The following is a 22,500-nucleotide window of genomic DNA, read 5'->3' as shown; positions in this document are numbered from 1 at the left end:
GAGCAGAGAGGAGAGGGGGCAGAGGAGAGGAGGCAGAGAGGAGAGGAGCAGAGAGGAGAGGGGGCAGAGGAGAGGAGGCAGAGAGGAGAGGAGGCAGAGAGGAGGGGGCAGAGAGGAGAGGAGGCAGAGAGGAGAGGAGCAGAGAGGAGAGGAGCAGAGAGGAGAAGGTCAGACAGAGAGCATAGTCTGCAGAAATACCCTGGTAAACTTTTATAAAGGTTTGCAATGCCATGCTATACATCACACAGAGGGAACAGTCAGTGACATGCTATGCTATTGCATTTATCATAGTTTACCCTGTGTTTTAATAAGCTTTACCATACCTCTCTGTGCTTTACAATGCTTCCCTATGCTTTACCAGACCTCTTTGTGCTTTACAATGCTTCCCTATGCTTTACCAGACCTCTCTGTGCTTTACAATGCTTCCCTATGCTTTACCAGACCTCTCTGTGCTTTACAATGCTTCCCTATGCTTTACCAGATCTCTCTGTGCTTTACAATGCTTCCCTATGCTTTACCAGACCTCTCTGTGCTTTACAATGCTTCCCTATGCTTTACCAGACCTCTCTGTGCTTTACAATGCTTCCTTATGCTTTACCAGACCTCTCTGTGCTTTACAATGCTTCCCTATGCTTTACCAGACCTCTCTGTGCTTTACAATGCTTCCCTATGCTTTACCAGACCTCTCTGTGCTTTACAATGCTTCCCTATGCTTTACCAGACCTCTCTGTGCTTTACAATGCTTCCCTATGCTTTACCAGACCTCTCTGTGCCTTACAATGCTTTCACTGTGCTTTATCGCACTTTTACTATGGAACACTTTTAGAAGGGTGCTGTCTGTCTGTCTGTCTGCCTGTCTGTCTGTCTGTCTGTCTGCCTGTCTGTCTGTCTGTTTGTCTGCCTGCCTGCCTGTCTGTCTGTCTGCCTGCCTGTCTGTCTGTCTGTCTGTCTGTCTGTCTGTCTGTCTGCCTGCCTGTCTGTCTGTCTGTCTGTCTGTCTGTCTGTCTGCCTGCCTGTCTGCCTGTCTATCTGTCTGCCTGTCTGTCTGTCTGTCTGTCTGTCTGTCTGTCTGTCTGTCTGCATTGCCACTGTGGAGCATTTAGTAATCCTGCATGCACAGAACGCTCTGTGTTGTAATGCCCCAATATGTCCAGCAGGTGGGGGTATAGGAGATAAAAAGCCACACGTCAACAACGCCACTCTATATAAAAAATTCATATTTGCATTGGAATCTGATCGTGGGTTATTTTCAGCAGCGCAGTCTGAAAAAATCAAGCCAACGGAGCCAGCTACGGAGCCAGCTACGGTTACCCCTGACTAAACCAGGAATGGGATATTCCCAGTGTATTTAATATGATCTTTTTGCCTTTGCAGAAAGCAGTCAATCAAGGCTCTGTTGTTGTCTCTGTGACTTGGCTGTAGGGCAACACGATCCGCCATCGCTAAATAGCGAGGAGGGGCGGATATTAAAAAAAATAAATAAATCAATCAATTCAGGTGACATTCGACGCCAGTTAATTATTAATGATGAATGATTTAAATGAGGCTGGTGCTGCTTGGGGTGTTTTGTGCTCAGATCAATAGAACAGAGCCAGTTGAATGATTTTACCACTTGAAGCTGTTTTTGTGTGTGTGTGTGTGTGTGTGTCCTGTTCGGCTCTACCGTGTTTGAAATGCAGGGGTGAAAATCAGACTCCTGTTGCACAGCAGTGTCACCCAGTCCTGGTTTTACTGCTACCAGCTTGATCAGCCCCAGTGTGTCTAGGCAACAAGCTCAGGTGTGTCTGATTATTAAACTCACAGTGAAACCAGGACTGGATCACACTGCTGTGCAGCGGGAGTCTTAATGCTTTACTATACAGGACTTCCCTTATGCAAGTTTCCCCATAGTAAAAGCATAGCGTAATCAAGCGCAGTGAAAGCACGGCAAAGAATAGGGAGGCATGGTAAAGTGTATTAATAAATATGGCTAAGCAGGGTACACTGTGGTAAATGCAGAGTATAACCACAGGAAAACTGCAGCAATACTGTGCAGAAATACACTGGTAAACGTTTATAAGGGTTTGCAATGCCAGGCTGTACTGCACAGTGCTTTGCAATGCCAGGCTGTACTGCACAGTGCTTTGCAATGCCAGGCTGTACTGCACAGTGCTTTGCAATGCCAGGCTGTACTGCACAGTGCTTTGCAATGCCAGGCTGTACTGCACAGTGCTTTGCAATGCCAGGCTGTACTGCACAGTGCTTTGCAATGCCATGCTGTACTGCACAGTGCTTTGCAATGCCAGGCTCACTGGTGAATCGCTTGTAGAAATTTCCTCTGGTGCTTCCTGACTCTGCTGTGGTCGATCTTCTTGATCAGTTTCGTGTGCTTGTAGATCAGCCAGGTCTCCCTCAGGACGTTCGCCGCTGCGTTCTTAATCTACGGACACACAGAGAGACTGTAAAGCTGCGTAAAGTTTCACCTTTGTTTGAACAGCACAGACTGTAAAGCTGTGTAAAGTTTTCATTTATTTATAAACTCAATACTGCAATTTTTTTAAAAATACTAAAATAAACTTGTTTCCTGTGCTTTTACTGTGGGACACTTTTATAAGGGTTAGTTTACCCTGTTTTTAAATATGTTTTACCAGACCTCTTGGTGCTTTACAATGCTTCCCTATGCTTTACCAGACCTCTCTGTGCTTTACAATGCTTCCCTATGCTTTACCACACCTCTCTGTGCTTTACAATGCTTCCCTATGCTTTACCACACCTCTCTGTGCTTTACAATGCTTCCCTATGCTTTACCACAGCTCTCTGTGCTTTACAATGCTTCCCTATGCTTTACCAGACCTCTCTGTGCTTTACAATGCATCCCTATGCTTTACCATACCTCTCTGTGCTTTACAATGCTTCCCTATGCTTTACCAGACCTCTCTGTGCTTTACAATGCTTCCCTATGCTTTACCAGACCTCTCTGTGCTTTACAATGCTTCCCTATGCTTTACCAGACCTCTCTGTGCTTTACAATGCTTCCCTATGCTTTACCAGACCTCTCTGTGCTTTACAATGCGTCCCTATGCTTTACCAGACCTCTCTGTGCTTTACAATGCTTCCCTATGCTTTACCACACCTCTCTGTGCTTTACAATGCTTCCCCATGCTTTACCAGACCTTTCTGTGCTTTACTATGGGAAATTGTTACAAGGGACCCCTGTTAGATGGGAGAGAGAGAAGTTTCAAGCAGCGGCTGACGGGAGGGAGTCCCAGTTCAAAGTGGTCTGACTCTGATGGAGACTGGCTGGCCTGGTTTCGGCACGGTTTGAAATTGGCTGGCTGGCTCTGCTTACCCGTTTGGTGAGCTGCGTGTCCATCATAAAGTTGTGCACGTGTTTCTCTGCCTTCGTGAGCTCCAGTTTCCTAGCAACCACGGCCACCACCAGCGCTGTGCACCCTGCCCCCTGAGAGAGAGAGAGAGAGGGGGGGGGGGGGGGATTTAAAAAACAGCCCTTAACTGACACAGCAGCCGCTGTTGCTGCTGTTCTGCCCTTTGCAAACCTTTTGCTGTGGGAAACTTTTATAAGGGTTAGTTTACCCTGTTCTGTAATATACTTTACCAGACCTCTCTGTGCTTCGCAATGCTTCCCTATGCTTTACCACACCTCTCTGTGCTTTACAATGCCTCTCTGTGCTTTCCCATGCCTCTCTGTGCTTTACAATGCTTCCCTATGCTTTACCAGACCTCTCTGTGCTTTACAATGCTTCCCTATGCTTTACCAGACCTCTCTGTGCTTTACAATGCTTCTCTGTGCTTTCCCAGACCTCTCTGTGCTTTACAATGCTTCCCTATGCTTTACCAGACCTCTCTGTGCTTTACAATGCTTCTCTGTGCTTTCCCATGCCTCTCTGTGCTTTACAATGCTTCCCTATGCTTTACCAGACCTCTCTGTGCTTTACAATGCTTCTCTGTGCTTTCCCAGACCTCTCTGTGCTTTACAATGCTTCCCTATGCTTGACCAGACCTATCTGTGCTTTACAATGCTTCTCTGTGCTTTCCCATGCCTCTCTGTGCTGTATCACACTGTGCTGTGTTTTTCACTTCATGCTTTCTCACTGTTTCTCTCTGTCGTGTTGTGGGTGGGTAACAGCACAATGTAAAGAGAAAGTTGTCTCTCTCTCTCTCCGCACGGCAGGGTTCCGAGATTAATCACCCCGCTAACTGAATTGCTCTCTAAACTCCAGGGAGCCCGCGTACCCCCAAAACGCTCCGGGGCTGATTGTGCTACAGAATCAAAAAAAAAAGAAAAATGCAATCTCTTTTCTTTTCTGCGTGTTTGTTTTTCTCGGCCCTTTTTTTTTTTCCTTTAATCAACATTAATCTTTTGGTTTTTTTTTGCAATACTGGTTATTTTTGTTGTTTTAAAGGGAGTTTAGTTTTTTTTTCAAATGAGTTTTCTTATCGGGTCTTGAATTAACTGCTCCACCCCAACCCCACCCCCACCCAAAAATAGGACTTATTTAACCCTCCCTGTTTCTTTGCAGTTTTCAGAGAAACTCAAGTTCAACGTGTATTTTAATTTTAAAAACATCTGTTCATTTATAAAAGAGTACCACGGTATTTTTGCAGTTTATACCAGGGTGTGTTTACCAGAGTTTGCCAATTTTTAATATGCTTTACTGTACCTCTCTGTGCTTTACAATGCTTCCCTATGCTTTACCAGACCTCTCTGTGCTTTACAATGCTTCCCTATGCTTTACCAGACCTCTCTGTGCTTTACAATGCTTCCCTATGCTTCACCAGACCTCTCTGTGCTTTACAATGCTTCCCTATGCTTTACCAGACCTCTCTGTGCTTTACAATGCTTCCCTATGCTTTACCAGACCTCTCTGTGCTTTACAATGCTTCCCTATGCTTTGCCAGACCTCTCTGTGCTTTACAATGCTTCCCTATGCTTTACCAGACCTCTCTGTGCTTTACAATGCTTCCCTATGCTTTACCAGACCTCTCTGTGCTTTACAATGCTTCCCTATGCTTTACCAGACCTCTCTGTGCTTTACAATGCCTGCCTATGCTTTGCCAGACCTCTCTGTGCTTTACAATGCTTCCCTATGCTTTACCAGACCTCTCTGTGCTTTGCAATGCTTCCCTATGCTTTACCACACCTCTCTGTGCTTTACAATGCCTGCCTATGCTTTGCCATGCTGTCGCTGTGCTGTATCACACTGTGGGAAGCTTGTATTGAGAGTCTCAGATTGATTCTCAGAGTCTCTGGCGCTGCGTCGCTCAGCGGTGACAGGGTTAATGCAGCCCTTTGAATCTCGACACCGCCTCGCTCATTACAAGCAGGTGAACTGGACCGTGGAGAGGAGGCACACCCCGAATTATTAGCTGATTCCTGCTCTGCTAAATTTGAGTTATTTTGCGGAAATAAATGGTTTTAAAGAGAGCAATTTCCTGAAATTACTAAATAATCAAAACGAGTTTGATGTGTTTCACAAATCCAGTGAATAAACAAACAGGTTTAAAAATACAGTAATAATGATGATGATGATGATGATGATGATGATGATGAGGGTAATTGCGCTGTTTATTTCAGAATGCTGGCAGGATTTATTTGTAGTCGTGGAACAGCTGGAAGAATATAGCAAACTTTTTTTTTAAGTTTTACTAAACGTTAATGTGTCAGTGTGTGTGTGTCACTGTGTGCATGTCAGAGTGTGTGTGTGTGTCAGTGTGTGCGTGTTTCAGCATGTGTGCGTGTCAGTGTGTGCGTGTCAGTGTGTGTGTATTTCAGTGTGTGTGCATGTCAGTGTGTGTGTGTTTCAGTGTGTGTGCATGTCAGTGTGTGTGCATGTCAGTGTGTGTGCATGTCAGAGTGTGTGTGTGTGTCAGTGTGTGCGTGTTTCAGCGTGTGTGCGTGTTTCAGCGTGTGTGCGTGTCAGTGTGTGCGTGTTTCAGTGTGTGTGCATGTCATTTTGTGTGTGTGTCAGTGTGTGTGTGTGTTTCAGTGTGTGTGCATGTCAGTGTGTGTGTGTTTGTGTGTGTCAGTGTATGTGTGTGTGCATGTCAGTATGTGTGTGTTTCTGTGTGTCAGTGTGTGTGTGTGTGTGTGTGTGTGTGCGTGTCAGTGTGTTGTCCTGAACCCCAGCACCCCCTCTTATGTTGGTCTAATGGTACATTCCAAAAGTCCATTTGGCCTTCACTGTTGCCAAGGCAACCAGGCTATGCAGCCTACCTACAAAGGTAATTACAAGTGCACTTACAAACCAGAGTGTGACAACTGCTCCTGGAATCAAACCTGCCTGCCTCTGTCTCAATACAATAGACCTGTGTCCTTGAGGAGCAATGATTCAGCCTCCTCTAAATATTCTTCAATTCTGTATTTATTATTATTAGTAGCAAAGCACAGTGAAGATAATGAAGCAGCCCCCTTCTCAAAGCACAGTGAAGATAATGAACCAGCCCCCTTCTCAAAGCACAGTGAAGAGAATGAACCAGCCCCCTTCTCAAAGCACAGTGAAGAGAATGAAGCAGCCCCCTCCTCAAAGCACAGTGAAGATAATGAACCAGCCCCCTTCTCAAAGCACAGTGAAGAGAATGAACCAGCCCCCTTCTCAAAGCACAGTGAAGAGAATGAAGCAGCCCCCTTCTCAAAGCACAGTGAAGAGAATGAAGCAGCCCCCTTCTCAAAGCACAGTGAAGATAATGAAGCAGCCCCCTTCTCAAAGCACAGTGAAGAGAATGAAGCAGCCCCCTCCTCAAAGCACAGTGAAGATAATGAACCAGCCCCCTTCTCAAAGCACAGTGAAGAGAATGAACCAGCCCCCTTCTCAAAGCACAGTGAAGAGAATGAAGCAGCCCCCTTCTCAAAGCACAGTGAAGAGAATGAAGCAGCCCCCTTCTCAAAGCACAGTGAAGATAATGAACCAGCCCCCTTCTCAAAGCACAGTGAAGATAATGAAGCAGCCCCCTTCTCAAAGCACAGTGAAGATAATGAAGCAGCCCCCTTCTCAAAGCACAGTGAAGATAATGAACCAGCCCCCTTCTCAAAGCACAGTGAAGAGAATGAAGCAGCCCCCTTCTCAAAGCACAGTGAAGATAATGAAGCAGCCCCCTTCTCAAAGCACAGTGAAGAGAATGAAGCAGCCCCCTTCTCAAAGCACAGTGAAGATAATGAAGCAGCCCCCTTCTCAAAGCACAGTGAAGATAATGAAGCAGCCCCCTTCTCAAAGCACAGTGAAGAGAATGAACCAGCCCCCTTCTCAAAGCACAGTGAAGATAATGAAGCAGCCCCCTTCTCAAAGCACAGTGAAGATAATGAAGCAGCCCCCTTCTCAAAGCACAGTGAAGAGAATGAAGCAGCCCCCTTCTCAAAGCACAGTGAAGAGAATGAAGCAGCCCCCTTCTCAAAGCACAGTGAAGATAATGAACCAGCCCCCTTCTCAAAGCACAGTGAAGATAATGAACCAGCCCCCTTCTCAAAGCACAGTGAAGATAATGAAGCAGCCCCCTTCTCAAAGCACAGTGAAGATAATGAACCAGCCCCCTTCTCAAAGCACAGTGAAGAGAATGAAGCAGCCCCCTTCTCAAAGCACAGTGAAGATAATGAACCAGCCCCCTTCTCAAAGCACAGTGAAGATAATGAAGCAGCCCCCTTCTCAAAGCACAGTGAAGATAATGAAGCAGCCCCCTTCTCAAAGCACAGTGAAGAGAATGAAGCAGCCCCCTTCTCAAAGCACAGTGAAGATAATGAACCAGCCCCCTTCTCAAAGCACAGTGAAGAGAATGAACCAGCCCCCTTCTCAAAGCACAGTGAAGAGAATGAAGCAGCCCCCTTCTCAAAGCACAGTGAAGATAATGAAGCAGCCCCCTTCTCAAAGCACAGTGAAGATAATGAAGCAGCCCCCTTCTCAAAGCACAGTGAAGATAATGAAGCAGCCCCCTTCTCAAAGCACAGTGAAGAGAATGAAGCAGCCCCCTTCTCAAAGCACAGTGAAGATAATGAAGCAGCCCCCTTCTCAAAGCACAGTGAAGATAATGAAGCAGCCCCCTTCTCAAAGCACAGTGAAGAGAATGAACCAGCCCCCTTCTCAAAGCACAGTGAAGATAATGAAGCAGCCCCCTTCTCAAAGCACAGTGAAGATAATGAAGCAGCCCCCTTCTCAAAGCACAGTGAAGAGAATGAAGCAGCCCCCTTCTCAAAGCACAGTGAAGAGAATGAAGCAGCCCCCTTCTCAAAGCACAGTGAAGATAATGAACCAGCCCCCTTCTCAAAGCACAGTGAAGATAATGAACCAGCCCCCTTCTCAAAGCACAGTGAAGATAATGAAGCAGCCCCCTTCTCAAAGCACAGTGAAGATAATGAACCAGCCCCCTTCTCAAAGCACAGTGAAGAGAATGAAGCAGCCCCCTTCTCAAAGCACAGTGAAGATAATGAACCAGCCCCCTTCTCAAAGCACAGTGAAGATAATGAAGCAGCCCCCTTCTCAAAGCACAGTGAAGATAATGAAGCAGCCCCCTTCTCAAAGCACAGTGAAGAGAATGAAGCAGCCCCCTTCTCAAAGCACAGTGAAGATAATGAACCAGCCCCCTTCTCAAAGCACAGTGAAGAGAATGAACCAGCCCCCTTCTCAAAGCACAGTGAAGAGAATGAAGCAGCCCCCTTCTCAAAGCACAGTGAAGATAATGAAGCAGCCCCCTTCTCAAAGCACAGTGAAGATAATGAACCAGCCCCCTTCTCAAAGCACAGTGAAGATAATGAAGCAGCCCCCTTCTCAAAGCACAGTGAAGATAATGAAGCAGTCCCCTTCTCAAAGCACAGTGAAGAGAATGAAGCAGCCCCCTTCTCAAAGCACAGTGAAGATAATGAAGCAGCCCCCTTCTCAAAGCACAGTGAAGAGAATGAACCAGCCCCCTTCTCAAAGCACAGTGAAGAGAATGAAGCAGCCCCCTTCTCAAAGCACAGTGAAGAGAATGAAGCAGCCCCCTTCTCAAAGCACAGTGAAGATAATGAACCAGCCCCCTTCTCAAAGCACAGTGAAGAGAATGAAGCAGCCCCCTTCTCAAAGCACAGTGAAGAGAATGAAGCAGCCCCCTTCTCAAAGCACAGTGAAGATAATGAAGCAGCCCCCTTCTCAAAGCACAGTGAAGATAATGAACCAGCCCCCTTCTCAAAGCACAGTGAAGAGAATGAAGCAGCCCCCTTCTCAAAGCACAGTGAAGAGAATGAAGCAGCCCCCTTCTCAAAGCACAGTGAAGAGAATGAAGCAGCCCCCTTCTCAAAGCACAGTGAAGATAATGAACCAGCCCCCTTCTCAAAGCACAGTGAAGATAATGAACCAGCCCCCTTCTCAAAGCACAGTGAAGATAATGAACCAGCCCCCTTCTCAAAGCACAGTGAAGATAATGAACCAGCCCCCTTCTCAAAGCACAGTGAAGATAATGAAGCAGCCCCCTTCTCAAAGCACAGTGAAGATAATGAAGCAGCCCCCTTCTCAAAGCACAGTGAAGATAATGAAGCAGCCCCCTTCTCAAAGCACAGTGAAGATAATGAACCAGCCCCCTTCTCAAAGCTTCCTGCTCCCCTCGCCGCTCCCTCACCATGATGCCCGTGAGCAGGCACACCCCCTTGCCACAGTAGGTGTGCGGGACCATGTCTCCGTATCCGATGGACAGGAAGGTGATGGAGATCAGCCACATGGCTCCCAGGAAGTTGCTTGTCACATCCTGGTTGTCATGGTACCTGAGCGAGAGAGAGAGAGAATAATATTAAAAATACCACTGCTATGATGATTTTAATAATCATACAACTGTTTCTAATAATACCAATATTACTAATACAAATAATAATATTAATCTTATTAATAATTAATATTATAAAATACTACTACTACTGATAATAATAATAATAATAATAATAATAATAATAATAATAATAATAATAATAATAATAATAATAGTTTGAACCTGAATGAATGAATAGTGTGTGCTTGAACCCGGATCGCTCTTTGTAAAGCCTGCATGCTTGAACCCGGATCGCTCTTTGTAAAGCCTGCATGCTTGAACCCGGATCGCTCTTTGTAAAGCCTGCATGCTTGAACCCGGATCGCTCTTTGTAAAGCCCTGCAGTGTGAGCCGGGCCGGGAGTCTCTCCCACACAGCGGCTTGGCTGCTCATTAGCAGAGTCACAGGGCAGCCCCTCTCTCAGTGTCATTGATGTTCCTTTCCAAGCCAACTGCTTCACAGATTACAAACGCTTTGCATGAAGCTTCTGAAGTTGATCCCCGGAGTGTGTGAGTGAGCGTGTGAGTGTGTGAGTGAGTTTGTGTGTGAGTGTGTGTCTGTGTCCCTCTCTCCCTCTCCTCTCCCCTCCTGTCCTCTCCTCTCCCCTCTCCTCTCACCTCTCACACACCCTCACAGTCCAGGCTGCAATGATCCACAGTGAGATGCTGAAGACCAGGAGCACTGTCCCGGGACAGATTGTCATGAGGGTCTTCATCACGAATCTGGTGTTGAAGTTGATCTTGTTGAGCGCCCCGATGCTGCGTGAAGAGGCGTCTGTGAAGAGCTTGCTGTGGAGAAGCATGACCCTGGGGAGAGAGGGAGAGGGAGAGGGAGAGGGAGAGGGGAGAGGTGAGAGGGGAGAGGGGGGAGGGGAGAGGGGAGAGGGGAGGAGGGGAGAGGGGAGGAGGGGAGAGAGGGGAGAGAGGGAGAGGGGAGAGGGGAGAGAGGGAGAGGAGAGAGGGGAGAGGAGAGAGGGGAGAGGGGAGAGGAGAGAGGGGAGAGAGGGAGAGGGGAGAGGGGAGAGAGGGAGAGGGGAGAGGGGAGAGGAGAGAGGGGAGAGAGGGAGAGAGGGAGAGGGGAGAGGGGAGAGGGGAGAGGAGAGAGGGGAGAGAGGGAGAGGGGAGAGGGGAGAGAGGGAGAGGAGAGAGGGGAGAGAGGGAGAGGGGAGAGGGGAGAGGGGAGAGGGGAGAGGGGAGAGGGAGAGAAGGTTTGTTTATATTGGGATCATGTTCTTGTGTACTTAGAACCAGGGTCTTATTTATTCATATAATGTATGTGTGCTATTAGTGTTTTCTAAATGCTTTTGGCAACACAGGAGCATCCCTGCCATGCTAATAAAGCTTATTTGAATATGAATTTGAATTTGAGAGAGAGAGAGAGAGCGAGAGAGGAGAGGGAGAGAGAAGGAGAGGGGGGGAGAGAGAGAGGGGGGGAGCGAGAGAGGAGAGGGAGTGAGAAGGATAGAGGGGGAGAGAGAGAGACAGAGAGAGGAGGGGGAGAGAGAAGGAGAGGGGGAGAGAGAGGGGGGAGTGAGAAGGAGAGGGGGAGAGAGAGTGAGAAAGAGGAGGAGGAGGAGAGAGAGGGGGAGAGGGAGAGAGAGGAGGGGGAGAGAAAAGGAGAGAGAGAGAGGAGGGGAGGAGAGGGGATAAAAGCTTCTGCCAAACATAATAATACTACCACTACTACTTCTACTAATAATAATAATAATAATAATAATAATAATAATAATAATAATAATAATGATACTAATACCTGGCGATGAGGTACAGCCGCAGGAACATGGGGATGGCCAGGAAGATGTCCACGTCAGCGTCAGCATGGGACGGGGTGTAGGAGAAGGCGAGCCGCGCCCTCCACAGGAAGCGGTACTGCCCCGGGATGGGGTGCACAGCACACACCAGCATCTCCAGGGAGATCAGGAAGATGCGCTGGTACGTCATGGCGATGCGCCAGTCATCAGCGCCGTTGTCGATCAAGAAGAGCTGCCCACATAAAACAGGGCACGCTTGACAGGGTGTGATGGTATGCCAGTTCAAGAGCCAGGTTGGCAATATTGAACCAACCAAACGCATGCATGCGTCACCACCCTAGAATGAACTCCCTCAGCTTCATAGAGTCCAATGAAAGCTGCTGAATAATGTTCCCTTGTTAACATATTGAATTGCACACCCTCTATATAGAATGAACTCCCTCAGCTTCATAGAGTCCAATGAAAGCTGCTGAATAATGTTCCCTTGTTAACATATTGAATTCCACACCCTCTATATAGAATGAACTCCCTCAGCGTCATAGAGTCCAGTGAAAGCTGCTGAATAATGTTCCCTTGTTAACATATTGAATTTCACACTCTCTATATAGAATGAACTCCCTCAGCTTCATAGAGTCCAATGAAAGCTGCTGAATAATGTTCCCTTGTTAACATATTGAATTCCACCCCCTCTATATAGAATGAACTCCCTCAGCTTCATAGAGTCCAATGAAAGCTGCTGAATAATGTTCCCTTGTTAACATATTGAATCACACCCCCTCTATATAGAATGAACTCCCTCAGCTTCATAGAGTCCAATGAAAGCTGCTGAATAATGTTCCCTTGTTAACATATTGAATTCCACCCCCTCTATATAGAATGAACTCCCTCAGCTTCATAGAGTCCAATGAAAGCTGCTGAATAATGTTCCCTTGTTAACATATTGAATTCCACACCCTCTATATAGAATGAACTCCCTCAGCTTCATAGAGTCCAATGAAAGCTGCTGAATAATGTTCCCTTGTTAACATATTGAATTCCACCCCCTCTATATAGAATGAACTCCCTCAGCTTCATAGAGTCCAATGAAAGCTGCTGAATAATGTTCCCTTGTTAACATATTGAATTCCACACCCTCTATATAGAATGAACTCCCTCAGCTTCATAGAGTCCAATGAAAGCTGCTGAATAATGTTCCCTTGTTAACATATTGAATTCCACCCCCTCTATATAGAATGAACTCCCTCAGCTTCATAGAGTCCAATGAAAGCTGCTGAATAATGTTCCCTTGTTAACATATTGAATTGCACACCGCCTTTTTGTATAGTTTTCCCCATACATACTTAACGAAAAACTGACAAATTGAAAAATGTGACCTTTCGAAATCTATGCTGTTATGCTATTATGGCTTCCTGCTGGTAGACTTTTTGCGATCTCATTTTGTAGTTTATTTGATTGCATGATGTTAAATGATAATCTAAATTATTATTTTTTAAAATATATTGCCGCAATGCTAAAATTCTAGGGGATGCATAATTTATGGCCATGTCTGTGTGTGTGTGTGTGTATGTATATGCAGACAGAGGCTTTCGTTCTCTTTATCCCTCTCTCCTCTCCCCCCCCCCTCCCTTCTCTTCACTTCCCCTCTTCGCTACCCTCCTCTTCTGTCTTCAAAATCCTCTCTCTCTCTCCCTCTCCCTCCCTCTCTCTCTCTCTCTCTCTCTCTCTCTCTCTCTCTGATAATGCCTCCTGTCCCCTCTCTTGTTAAAATCTCGATTCTGAAACTTTTCTCCCGAGGCTCTGTAATCAGTCAGTCAGAACGCTCCAGGCAAACTAATGAGCCCCACCCGCCCGTGAAACGGTCGCCTAGGCGATACAGACTCAGCCGTGACGTCGGGCAGGAAACCCACTGTGAGTCAGTGAGAGAAAGTGAGAGAGAGGGTGTGAGGGAGCTTGAGAAAGAGTGAGAGGTGTGAGAGAGTGACAGAGAGGGTGTGAGAGAGTGACAGGGTGTGGGAGTGAGAGAATGGAGAGAGTGTGAGAGTGGGATAGAGAGAATGGGAAAGTGGGAGGCAGTAGAGAGGGTGTAAGAGAAAGAGAGAGAGAGGGAGTGAGAGTGGGTGAAAGAGTTGCTTTAAAAAAAACGTCATAGCATTTGTTATCCTGTGATTCCTATTATGATGTAATAGTTCTCAGTGCAGGTCGGGTGTGGGCTGTGGGGTTGGAGTTACACCCGTGTGAATGTGTAAAGTTACATATTTCAAAATAGGGCTGGATTATAATTAGGGCTGCGTTTCACCCTCGCCTTTAAGAATCCAATCGATCCTGTTAACACATCCCCTCTCTCAATCACACGCTGAGAAACGCGGGAACACTAACATTGATTTCATTCACGTTTGTTTTATTCTGTGAAACAACTAAATTGTTTTTTAATAAGTCTGACACTTTCATTTCAAAAGCAGAAGCGACTCCTCTTTATTCATGTAAACGCAGTCTCGCAGAACGATTCTGATGAAGCGCGTCCGGCGTCCATTTTTCATTCGAGCTTTTTAATAAAGACGAGTCGCTTATTAACGCGGCGTGTTCTCGTTCCGCTTGTTCATCAAAAAAAAATGAAGCCTGGGCCAGTTTATAAAACCGTTTAGTTGATTCACAGAAGTCCCATGCAGGTCCATTAGCAGCGGGGCTCAGCCCAGTGCAGGTCCATTAGCAGCAGGGCTCGGCCCCATGCAGGTCCATTAGCAGCAGGGCTGAGCCCCATGCAGATCCATTAGCAGCGGGGCTCAGCCCCATGCAGATCCATTAGCAGCGGGGCTCGGCCCCATGCAGGTCCATTAGCAGCGGGGCTCAGCCCCATGCAGATCCATTAGCAGCGGGGCTCAGCCCCATGCAGATCCATTAGCAGCGGGGCTCGGCCCCATGCAGGTCCATTAGCAGCGGGGCTCGGCCCCATGCAGGTCCATTAGCAGCGGGGCTCGGCCCCATGCAGATCCATTAGCAGCGGGGCTCAGCCCCGTGCAGGTCCATTAGCAGCGGGGCTCAGCCCCATGCAGGTCCATGAGCAGCGGGGCTCAGCCCCATGCAGGTCCATTAGCAGCGGGGCTCGGCCCCATGCAGGTCCATTAGCAGTGGGGCTCGGCCCCGTGCAGGTCCATTAGCAGCGGGGCTCGGCCCCATGCAGGTCCATTAGCAGCGGGCCTCAGCCCCATGCAGGTCCATTAGCAGCGGGGCTCGGCCCCATGCAGGTCCATTAGCAGCGGGGCTCAGCCCCATGCAGGTCCATTAGCAGCGAGGCTCAGCCCCATGCAGGTCCATTAGCAGCGGGGCTCAGCCCCATGCAGGTCCATTAGCAGTGGGGCTCAGCCCCGTGCAGGTCCATTAGCAGCGGGGCTCAGCCCCATGCAGGTCCATTAGCGGCGGGGCTCGGCCCCATGCAGGTCCATTAGCAGCGGGGCTCGGCCCCGTGCAGGTCCATTAGCAGCGGGGCTCAGCCCCATGCAGGTCCATTAGCAGCGGGGCTCGGCCCCATGCAGGTCCATTAGCAGCGGGGCTCGGCCCCGTGCAGGTCCATTAGCGGCGGGGCTCAGCCCCATGCAGGTCCATTAGCAGCGGGGCTCAGCCCCATGCAGGTCCATTAGCAGCGGGGCTCGGCCCCATGCAGGTCCATTAGCAGCGGGGCTCGGCCCCGTGCAGGTCCATTAGCAGCGGGGCTCAGCCCCATGCAGGTCCATTAGCAGCGGGGCTCAGCCCCATGCAGGTCCATTAGCAGCGGGGCTCAGCCCCATGCAGGTCCATTAGCAGCGGGGCTCGGCCCCGTGCAGGTCCATTAGCAGCGGGGCTCAGCCCCATGCAGGTCCATTAGCAGCGGGGCTCAGCCCCATGCAGGTCCATTAGCAGCGGGGCTCAGCCCCATGCAGGTCCATTAGCGGCGGGGCTCAGCCCCATGCAGGTCCATTAGCAGCGGGGCTCAGCCCCGTGCAGGTCCATTAGCAGCGGGGCTCGGCCCCGTGCAGGTCCATTAGCAGCGGGGCTCGGCCCCGTGCAGGTCCATTAGCAGCGGGGCTCAGCCCCATGCAGGTCCATTAGCAGCGGGGCTCGGCCCCGTGCAGGTCCATTAGCAGCGGGGCTCAGCCCCATGCAGGTCCATTAGCAGCGGGGCTCGGCCCCGTGCAGGTCCATTAGCAGCGGGGCTCGGCCCCGTGCAGGTCCATTAGCAGCGGGGCTCGGCCCCATGCAGGTCCATTAGCAGCGGGGCTCAGCCCCGTGCAGGTCCATTAGCAGCGGGGCTCAGCCCCATGCAGGTCCATTAGCAGCGGGGCTCAGCCCCGTGCAGGTCCATTAGCAGCGGGGCTCGGCCCCGTGCAGGTCCATTAGCAGCGGGGCTCGGCCCCATGCAGGTCCATTAGCAGCGGGGCTCAGCCCCATGCAGGTCCATTAGCAGCGGGGCTCAGCCCCATGCAGGTCCATTAGCAGCGGGGCTCGGCCCCATGCAGGTCCATTAGCAGCGGGGCTCAGCCCCATGCAGGTCCATTAGCAGCGGGGCTCGGCCCCATGCAGGTCCATTAGCAGCAGGGCTCGGCCCCATGCAGGTCCATTAGCAGCGGGCCTCAGGCAGACAGCGGGAGGGTGCGGTTCTTCACCAGTGCTTTTTTTTAATTTTTTTAAGTGGCTGACAAATTAAGAGGCGTGCAAATTGAACGCAGAGCGGAGCGAGGGAATTTTAATGATATCCCTCTGTGTTCAAGTAGCCACACAGTACTCAGAATTGGAAACTAAACCGCGGCCACTTTATTAGGAACAGAGCCGTGCTGAGGAAGGCGTGGCCACTTTATTAGGGACAGAGTCATGTTGAGGATGGTCTGGCCACTTTATTAGGGACAGAGCCGTGTTGAGGAAGGTGTGGCCACTTTATTAGGGACAGAATCATGTTGAGGATGGTCTGGCCACTTTATTAGGGACAGAGCCGTGTTGAGGAAGGCGTGGCCACTTTATTAGGGACAGAATCATGTTGAGGATGGTCTGGCCACTTTATTAGGGACAGAGCCGTGTTGAGGAAGGTGTGGCCACTTTATTAGGGACACCCCAAACAGAGGGGGAGAGCGAGAGAGGGAGAGGAGAGGGGGAGAGGAGGGGAGCGAGAGAGGGAGAGGAGAGGAGGAGAGGAGGGGAGCGAGACAGGGAGAGGAGAGGGGGAGAGGAGAGGAGAGGGGGAAAGGAGAGGTGGAGAGGAGGGGAGCGAGAGAGGAGGAGAGGAGGGGAGCGAGAGAGGGGGAGAGGAGGGGAGCGAGAGAGGGAGTGGAGAGGGGGAGAAGGGAGCGAGAGAGGGAGAGGAGAGGAGGAGAGCGAGAGAGGGAGAGGAGAGGGAGAAAAGGGAGCGAGAGAGGGAGAGGAGAGGAGGAGAGCGAGAGGGAGAGGAGAGGAGGAGCAGAGGGGAGTGAAACGGAGAGGAGAGGGGGAAAGGAGTGAGAGAGGGAGAGGAGAGGAGGAGCGGAGGGGAGTGAGAGGGAGAGGAGAGGGGGAGAGGAGTGAGAGAGGGAGAGGAGAGGGGGAGAGGAGAGGAGGGGATTGAGAGGGAGAGGAGAGGGGGAGAAGGGAGCGAGAGAGGGAGAGGAGAGGAGGAGAGCGAGAGAGGGAGAGGAGAGGAGGAGCGGAGGGGAGTGAGAGGGAGAGGAGAGGGGGAGAGGAGTGAGAGAGGGAGAGGGGGAGAGGAGAGGAGGGGAGTGAGAGGGAGAGGAGAGGGGAGGGGAGCGAGAGAAGGCAGATAATAATAGCAGTTAATATCGCAATCAGGCTGTACCACACGACTGGGTAATTGCTTCTGCACTTGGTATTAAATCAAATCACATGACAATGGGAGGGAGTACTGAGCTGTACTATAATTGAATTGATTAACTAATATCAGTGAAAACAAATGATCCAATAACAAGAGACAAGGATGTCAAGCCACAAGTGTTTATTACTACCTCCCTTAGGAACACTTACTGCGAGGAATCTGCACAGTATCTACCATGCCATGCCTCTCTGTGCTTTACAATGCTTCCCTATGCTTTACCAGACCTCTCTGTGCTTTACAATGCTTCCCTATGCTTTACCATACCTCTCTGTGCTTTACAATGCTTCCCTATGCTTTACCAGACCTCTCTGTGCTTTACAATGCTTCCCTATGCTTTACCACACCTCTCTGTGCTTTACAATGCTTCCCTATGCTTTACCACACCTCTCTGTGCTTTACAATGCTTCCCTATGCTTTACCACACCTCTCTGTGCCTTACAATGCTCCCCAATGCTTTACCAGACCTCTCTGTGCTTTACAATGCTTCCCTATGCTTTACCAGACCTCTCTGTGCTTTACAATGCTTCCCTATGCTTTACCACACCTCTCTGTGCTTTACAATGCTTCCCTATGCTTTACCAGACCTCTATGTGCTTTACAATGCTTCCCTATGCTTTACCACACCTCTCTGTGCTTTACAATGCTTCCCTATGCTTTACCACACCTCTCTGTGCCTTACAATGCTCCCCAATGCTTTACCAGACCTCTCTGTGCTTTACAATGCTTCCCTATGCTTTACCATACCGCTCTATGCTTTACAATGCTTCCCTATGCTTTACCAGACCTCTCTGTGCTTTACAATGCTTCCCTATGCTTTACCACACCGCTCTGTGCTTTACAATGCTTCCCTATGCTTTACCAGACCTCTCTGTGCTTTACAATGCTTCCCTATGCTTTACCATACCGCTCTATGCTTTACAATGCTTCCCTATGCTTTACCAGACCTCTCTGTGCTTTACAATGCTTCCCTATGCTTTACCACACCGCTCTGTGCTTTACAATGCTTCCCTATGCTTTACCACACCGCTCTGTGCTTTACAATGCTTCCCTATGCTTTACCAGACCTCTCTGTGCTTTACAATGCTTCCCTATGCTTTACCAGACCTCTCTGTGCTTTACAATGCTTCCCTATGCTTTACCATGCCTCTCTGTGCTTTTACTGCGATGAAACTTTTCCTAAGCGTTGTTCTGTAATCTTGCTCCTCTAAGGTTTTTTCTGCACTAAATTGCTTTGCCGAGCCAAAGGTATAAGTCTGAGTGGTTTTATTAGATCCAGAACGTCTGAAACAAGGCTTTGAGTGGATTCAGTCGTGCAGCAGCAAAAGGATAATAATGCCATCGATTTACCGGCCAGACATCTGGTGTATCGCAGGTAAATCTCTTATGAAACTGTCATGTTATTAGATTGTCGATGTTGGCGCTGGCAGTTCATTATTAAAAAAAAAAAAAAAAAAAAAAAAAACGCTGAATCTTACAGGAATAACACCTGGATATGGGTGTGTGTGTGAGAGAGTGAGAGAGTGAGAGAGTGATACTGTGTTACTGAAGGCCAGCTCCCAGTCTGAGCAGTAATCTCTGTTTTTGTTTGAATGGTTTCTTTTGGCCTTGATTTCTTTGCTGTGTGTTTAATGAGCGCGACTCTCTGCTCTTTCAAACTGCAGCAGCTGACTCTGGGTTTGCTTTGCCTGCCCGCTGACCAGCCTTGACCGCTACCCTACTGCAGTAAGATCTGGATTCCACAACTCACCTGCACCTCCCTTGCATGGTAAGCCACGATGAGCCCCAGCAGGATCACCGTCGACAGGCTGATCAGACACTTCAGAGCCAAGGAATACATGGAGCCCTGTGGAGACGAGCAAAACAAACCGGACCGTCAACACAGCCCGCAGCAAGCCCGACCCCGTCGCCACAGCAGCAAATTCAAAACCAGAGCTCAAAAATGTTGGAGGCAAGTTTCATGACATGGAGAAGAGGTTCATTAGATATACAGAAAAACTTGTGAAGTGTGACAGACAGACGGACGGACAGATGGACGGAGAGCCAGACTGTCCGTCTGTCTGTCTTTCTGTCTGTCTGCCTGCCTATCTTTCTGTCTGTCTGTCTGTCTGCCTGCCTGTCTTGTCTGTCTGCCTGTCTGCCTGTCTGTCTGTCTATCTGTCTGCCTGCCTGTCTGTCTGCCTGTCTGCCTGCCTGCCTGTCTATCTGTCTGTCTGTCTGTCTGGCTCTCCGTCCGTCTGTCTGTCTGTCTGTCTGTCTGTCTGTCTGCCTGCCTGCCTGTCTGTCTGTGTGTCTGTCTGTCTGTCTGTCTGTCTGTCTGTCTGTGTGCCTGTCTGTCTGTCTGTCTGTCTGCCTGCCTATCTTTCTGTCTGTCTGTCTGTCTGCCTGCCTGCCTGTCTTGTCTGTCTGCCTGTCTGCCTGTCTGTCTGTCTTTCTGCCTGCCTGCCTGTCTGTGCTTTTTTTTACTGGGGGGTCACTTTTATAAGGGAACAATGCAATATTAAACAACAATACAAGTTAAATCCCTGCAGACTAAGAGCATCTTTTTCTAGTCTAGTCTTACCAGCCAGGAAGCTGTTAGGTAATAGAAATCCTGGAAGGGGGGGGGGGGGGGAGGGGGGGGAGGGATTAGCTGCTGCTGCTGCAAGGGGAATTCATTCCACAGATATTAATAATAAAGATATGCTCTGCCTCTATTAAGCCCGTTCGTTAATCACTGTGTAAGCTGGGTCTGGTGCTGCCTTTGAAACAACCTCAAAAAAAACAAACTCAAAACCAGGTCAGTTCACTCAGCGTCCAGCACACACAGTGCTGCTGGACAATCACACACACACAGAGAACTGACCTCATGAGTGTGTCCCCACAGTAAAAGCACAGCACAGTGTGCTCAAGCATAAAGCATAGGCAAGAATTGCAAAGCACAGAGAGGTCTGGTAAAGCATAGGGAAGCATTGTAAAGCACAGAGAGGTCTGGTAAAGCATAGGGAAGAATTATAAAGCACAGAGAGGTCTGGTAAAGCATAGGGAAGCATTGTAAAGCACAGAGAGGTCTGGTAAAGCATAGGGAAGCATTGTAAAGCACAGAGAGGTCTGGTAAAGCATAGGGAAGCATTGTAAAGCACAGAGAGGTCTGGTAAAGCATAGGGAAGCATTGTAAAGCACAGAGAGGTCTGCACTCTAGCTGGTTCATCGCATGGCTCACAGTGACATTGCAGATTATACCGATGCTAAGAATGGAAACACTAACGGAAAGGATAATTAAAAAGGTGCTGCATTGGTTCGGTTTGCAAATTAATTTCCTTCCTTGAATCCTCGAGCTTCTCAGCGAATTTCTCTTCCCACACTCTCACACCTCCTGCCTGAGAGTGTCCTGCACAGAGGAGGAACATCCTTTCACACCGCTAGAATTAACAGGAGGCTTGGTGACTGACTCCCTGTGTGTGTGTGTGCGTGTGCGTGTGCGTGCGCGTGTGCGTGTGCGTGTGTATCCGAAGCTCGCCACTGCTCGGACGATTAAAAATAATAATTTCAAAAACACACGGGCAAAAAAAAAACCCATCAGTGCATGTTTGTCGGCCGTGATTTTGAACAGCGGAAGCGTGCGCACCTGCGCAGTGTATTAACCCCCGTGTAGCTACTCTGAGAAAGACGTTTAAACAGGTAAACAAACCCACATTAATGATTCCGTTTCTCACTTTGTGTATACCCAGTGGAAATGCCTGCTTTATTAATTATGTCTCAGTCCTTAAATTCTAGGTGAATCAAATCTTATGGCCAGAGCTGTAGGGTTTTAATTTCTGATGCAAACGCAGCTCAGTAAAATCTCAACGCGGCACAGGGGTTGAAACCCATGGTCCGCAGGCAGCCTATAATAATCTACAATGACAATCTGTAATGCTATTTTAATCCTCAGCACGGGGGAGACAATGTTAAACCCAGCCAGCTGCCCGTGTGAGCCTCGCAATGCCGTGTCAACGGGCCTGTGCTGTCCAAGGTGAATGGCAGCGCAAGTACAGGGCAGCTGCAATGGGGTGAGGCTGCCATTGCTATGCGAACTATGCCTTTGCAAATGATCTTCAGTGGCAATGGCAATGCAATGTGTTATACTGAGGTGCAATGGCAGCACAAGTATAGGGCAGCTGCAATGGGGCGAGGCTGGTAGAATGGGACCCCAGTGTGCTCACTATACCCTTCCTGAATGATCTTCAATAGCACTGCAATGGGGTGAGGCTGGTAGAATGGGACCCCAGTGTGCTCACTATACCCTTCCTGAATGATCTTCAATAGCACTACAATGGGGTGAGGCTGGTAGAATGGGACCCCAGTGTGCTCGCTATACCCTTCCTGAATGATCTTCAATAGCACTGCAATGGGGTGAGGCTGGTAGAATGGGACCCCAGTGTGCTCACTATACCCTTCCTGAATGATCTTCAATAGCACTGCAATGGGGTGAGGCTGGTAGAATGGGACCCCAGTGTGCTCACTATACCCTTCCTGAATGATCTTCAATAGCACTACAATGGGGTGAGGCTGGTAGAATGGGACCCCAGTGTGCTCACTATACCCTTCCTGAATGATCTTCAATAGCACTACAATGGGGTGAGGCTGGTAGAATGGGACCCCAGTGTGCTCACTATACCCTTCCTGAATGATCTTCAATAGCACTACAATGGGGTGAGGCTGGTAGAATGGGACCCCAGTGTGCTCACCATACCCTTCCTGAATGATCTTCAATAGCACTACAATGGGGTGAGGCTGGTAGAATGGGACCCCAGAGTGCTCACTATACCCTTCCTGAATAATCTTCAATAGCACTACAATGGGGTGAGGCTGGTAGAATGGGACCCCAGTGTGCTCACTATACCCTTCCTGAATGATCTTCAATAGCACTACAATGGGGTGAGGCTGGTAGAATGGGACCCCAGTGTGCTCACTATACCCTTCCTGAATGATCTTCAGTAGCACTGCAATGGGGTGAGGCTGGTAGAATGGGACCCCAGTGTGCTCACTATACCCTTCCTGAATGATCTTCAATAGCACTACAATGGGGTGAGGCTGGTAGAATGGGACCCCGGAGTGCTCACTATACCCTTCCTGAATGATCTTCAATAGCACTGCAATGGGGTGAGGCTGGTAGAATGGGACCCCGGAGTGCTCACTA

At 49.1% G+C, this 22,500-nt stretch overlaps 1 protein-coding gene across 2 annotated transcripts in view; it reads right to left on the bottom strand.

The window, feature by feature from the left end:
• Positions 1 to 22,500, bottom strand: part of LOC117965048 (small conductance calcium-activated potassium channel protein 2-like) — a 31,390-nt gene that overhangs the window by 4,272 nt on the left and 4,618 nt on the right. Inside the window, exons 2-7 of one of the 2 annotated variants that reach the window (XM_059006214.1) lie at positions 19,090 to 19,185; positions 11,515 to 11,744; positions 10,380 to 10,568; positions 9,580 to 9,721; positions 3,329 to 3,439; positions 2,292 to 2,419 (exon numbers count right to left, since the gene is read on the bottom strand). In XM_059006214.1, coding sequence (XP_058862197.1) covers positions 2,292 to 2,419; positions 3,329 to 3,439; positions 9,580 to 9,721; positions 10,380 to 10,568; positions 11,515 to 11,744; positions 19,090 to 19,185 — 896 coding nt within the window. The remainder of the gene's footprint in view (positions 1 to 2,291; positions 2,420 to 3,328; positions 3,440 to 9,579; positions 9,722 to 10,379; positions 10,569 to 11,514; positions 11,745 to 19,089; positions 19,186 to 22,500) is intronic. The other variant, XM_059006215.1, reaches the window with a different exon arrangement.

This window comes from Acipenser ruthenus, chromosome 32 (genome assembly GCF_902713425.1).
Source record: "Acipenser ruthenus chromosome 32, fAciRut3.2 maternal haplotype, whole genome shotgun sequence".
NCBI lineage: Eukaryota > Metazoa > Chordata > Actinopteri > Acipenseriformes > Acipenseridae > Acipenser > Acipenser ruthenus.
This window is presented reverse-complemented; position numbering and strand designations above follow the sequence as displayed.